The sequence below is a fragment of the Sinocyclocheilus anshuiensis genome, unplaced genomic scaffold (assembly GCF_001515605.1).
Source record: "Sinocyclocheilus anshuiensis isolate Anshui unplaced genomic scaffold, SAMN03320099.WGS_v1.1 scaffold126, whole genome shotgun sequence".
In the NCBI taxonomy this organism is placed as follows: domain Eukaryota; kingdom Metazoa; phylum Chordata; class Actinopteri; order Cypriniformes; family Cyprinidae; genus Sinocyclocheilus; species Sinocyclocheilus anshuiensis.
The window spans coordinates 205,516-208,649 of record NW_015546026.1 but is presented as its reverse complement, the minus strand read 5'-3'; the positions used below and the strand labels follow the sequence as shown (position 1 = coordinate 208,649).

At 37.9% G+C, this 3,134-nt stretch overlaps 1 protein-coding gene across 4 annotated transcripts in view; it reads left to right on the top strand.

Annotated features, from left to right (window-relative positions):
- Positions 1–2,521, top strand: part of LOC107698666 (kinesin-like protein KIF20A) — a 6,220-nt gene extending 3,699 nt beyond the window's left edge. The window contains exons 12-19 of one of the 4 annotated variants that reach the window (XM_016499740.1): positions 180–356; positions 511–650; positions 753–792; positions 1,145–1,270; positions 1,504–1,612; positions 1,812–1,876; positions 1,953–2,072; positions 2,203–2,521. In XM_016499740.1, the coding sequence (XP_016355226.1) occupies positions 180–356; positions 511–650; positions 753–792; positions 1,145–1,270; positions 1,504–1,612; positions 1,812–1,876; positions 1,953–2,072; positions 2,203–2,436 (1,011 nt within the window). In that variant the 3' untranslated portion in view covers positions 2,437–2,521. Of the gene's footprint in view, positions 1–179; positions 357–510; positions 651–752; positions 919–1,144; positions 1,271–1,503; positions 1,613–1,811; positions 1,877–1,952; positions 2,073–2,202 lie in introns of all 4 variants that reach the window. The other 3 variants (XM_016499738.1, XM_016499741.1, XM_016499737.1) reach the window with 3 other exon arrangements.
- Positions 2,522–3,134: the final 613 nt, after the last annotated feature.

The window sequence follows — 3,134 nt, the reverse complement described above, 5'->3', positions numbered from 1 at the left end:
TGGGGTTTTTGTTGGGTTTTTTTTTTTTTTTTTTGGTGTAACGTGAACTTTTGCAGTAGGCCGAATCATAAGGTCACAAATGAGAAATTCTATAGTCATGGTTTTGATGGTTGCATAATGCATATGACCATGCAGCTCACTCAAGTGTGCCATCTGAGGTCTACGTGTATATATATTAGGTGTTACAGGTTATACCTCAAAGATCTCTTGAGTCTCTGGCACCACGTCTTGTTGGTCTGGATGGGAAGCCATTGCTGAAAAATGGAGTAATTGATGACCAGGCTGTGGATGACTACTTGTCAGAGGAAGAGCTGCTGGATGGAGATGAGGCAGATATGTCAATATTGCCTCAAGAGGTGACCTTGCTTTTGTTGAATGGCCTACTTGCATCAGCTGTGACAATGCTTCGCTACTGTAACTCAAGATGTTCAGTGCTCAAATAAGGGTTGCTTTTTTACAGAAACCTTTGCAATGTGTTCACTGACTTGGCTATTTGTCATTCTTCTGTAGGAGTTGGTAAGCTTGGTGGAAAGCTTGCGTGTAAAGCTGTTGGATGAGCGCAGGAAAAATCTGCTGCAGGAGATTCAGATACGGAAGGAGATGGGAGATGCAATGTTGCAACAGATCATGGAGTCAGAGGAACTGCACAGGTATGTTCTTGTTAATGCAGAAGCAACAGAGGCAAGTCACAGTAACATGGACTTGTGAAAAGGTTGTCTTTTTTTTTTTTTTTTTTTTTTTTTTTTAAAAAGTCGTCAGATGGTGGACCTAAAGGAGAGTTATGAAGAGAAGATGGACAGCACATTTGAGATGTATAAAGAGGCGTTGAAGGAGCATGCATACCAATGTGCTCTGGAGAGACTAGAAGAGGATTACATCCCTATAGAGGAATACAATGAAGAGCAAGAGCGAGTCAAGGTGTATATACACAATAATTCAAATGTAATTAACCCCCAACTATTTGATGTGTAACAGCACTGGGTGTGCTAAATTTTTCTGTGTATGCAATTAGCCATATCTAGGTATGAGAATATAATAGGCCAGCAGTCTAGCATTGTAACTGCACAAAATGTGTCAACGTAGCTGCCTTTAATTGATTGATTGAAAATCAGGTTTTATGTATAGTATGTTAGTCTAACAGAAGATGGACAGCACATTTGAGATGTATAAAGAGGCGTTGAAGGAGCATGCATACCAATGTGCTCTGGAGAGACTAGAAGAGGATTACATCCCTATAGAGGAATACAATGAAGAGCAAGAGCGAGTCAAGGTGTATATACACAATAATTCAAATGTAATTAACCCCCAACTATTTGATGTGTAACAGCACTGGGTGTGCTAAATTTTTCTGTGTATGCAATTAGCCATATCTAGGTATGAGAATATAATAGGCCAGCAGTCTAGCATTGTAACTGCACAAAAATGTGTCAACGTAGCTGCCTTTGATTGATTGAAAATCAGGTTTTATGTATAGTATGTTAGTCTAACATTATTTTAATATAGGAGCTAGAGAAGCTTGTTCGAGAGTTGGAACAGAAATGCCAGCGTTGCGGTCCTCCACTCATGCAGGACAACTCCATGCAAACGAATCCAGTTCCTGCCACAGAGTCAGGTATTATCTGTTTAGTGTGTGTGTGACTGCTGGACATGTCTCTGTGGGTTGTGGTGGAATTCTTTGTTTTTGGTTTTTTTTTGGTTTTTTTTGGGTTGGAAAATGTAAATGCAGCTCTGTGGTGGGGATTAGTATTTGTTTGGTTTGTGCAGTCGTGTGTGTACTCATCCATCCATTGACTGAATTCCATTCATTGCAGAAAGGTTCAAAATGCTGTACAAGGAAAAGTGTGCGGTGGAGGAACTATGTGTTGAGAAGCAAGAGGTAAATGGACAACTGAAAGTTTCTGTAGCAGTTTCATTATTGGTTGTTCTGAGGGTGTTTTTTTTTTTTTTTTAAGTTGATTGTGTCTTTCGAGCAGCGGATCAGTGAGTTGCATGAGACTCTGCAGGAAGCTGGGGAGAGCTACATGGAAAAACTTGCAGAGGTCCAAAATCTACAAAACAGACTCTCAAATCAGGTAAGAACAAGCTCGGATGAAACCTACTGTATGGCCATGTGCTCATGATGATGATTTATTATTATTTATTTATTTATTTATTTATTTATATAAATAAATAAATAAATAAAAAATTTTATTTTTTTAACAGGAGCAAAAAATTGAGTGTTTAGAAAGTGGTGTCCTGGCTAAAGAGAAGGAGATAAACTGTTTGCGGCAGGAAATTGCAAAGCTGGCTAATGATTCTGTAGGACAGCCTCGTCCAAGGTGTGGTCTGCTGGTCAACATTAAAGAATCAATGACTCCACATTCTACAGGAAGTCTATGTCGCACCATTAAAAAGTCTGTAAGGGCAACAACATCTCTAAGGAAAAAGCAGAGCTGATTACATGCTTTGAAGTGCTACTGTAGCACTATTTGTTGAATGTGTTTCTATGTTTTTATTTGTGTAATAAAAGTCTACTTTTAAACTCTGGAGTCTTTTGGAGTTCTATCAATGATTGTGATTAACATGCTGATACAATGTTCACTGCCCAGATGATTCCGAAATATGTAAAGTGTCTGCTCATCTCAAACCAGTTAATTGTCTTTTAAAGGAGTCATGGCATGAGAAATCAAGTTTGCCTCGATCTTTTGACATTGGAGGTGTTTGTGTCATTAAAATATCCTGCATGTTTCATATTTAAAGTCTTTTTTTATTTTTATTTTTTTTATATATATATATACACACACACACCGGTGCATCTCAAATTAGAATGTCATGGAAAAGTTCATTTATTTCAGTAATTCAACTCAAATTGTGAAACTCGTGTATTAAATTCAATGCACACAGACTGAAGTAGTTTAAGTCTTTGGTTCTTTTAATTGTGGTGATTTTTGGCTCTTGTTTAACAAAAACCCACCAATTCTCAAATTAGAATACTTCGTAAGACCAATAAAAAACATTTTTAGTGAATTGTTGGCCTTCTGGACTGGAAAGTATGTTAATTTACTGTACATGTACTAAATACTTGGTAGGGGCTCCTTTTGCTTTAATTACTGCCTCAATTCGGCGTGGCATGGAGGTGATCAGTTTGTGGCACT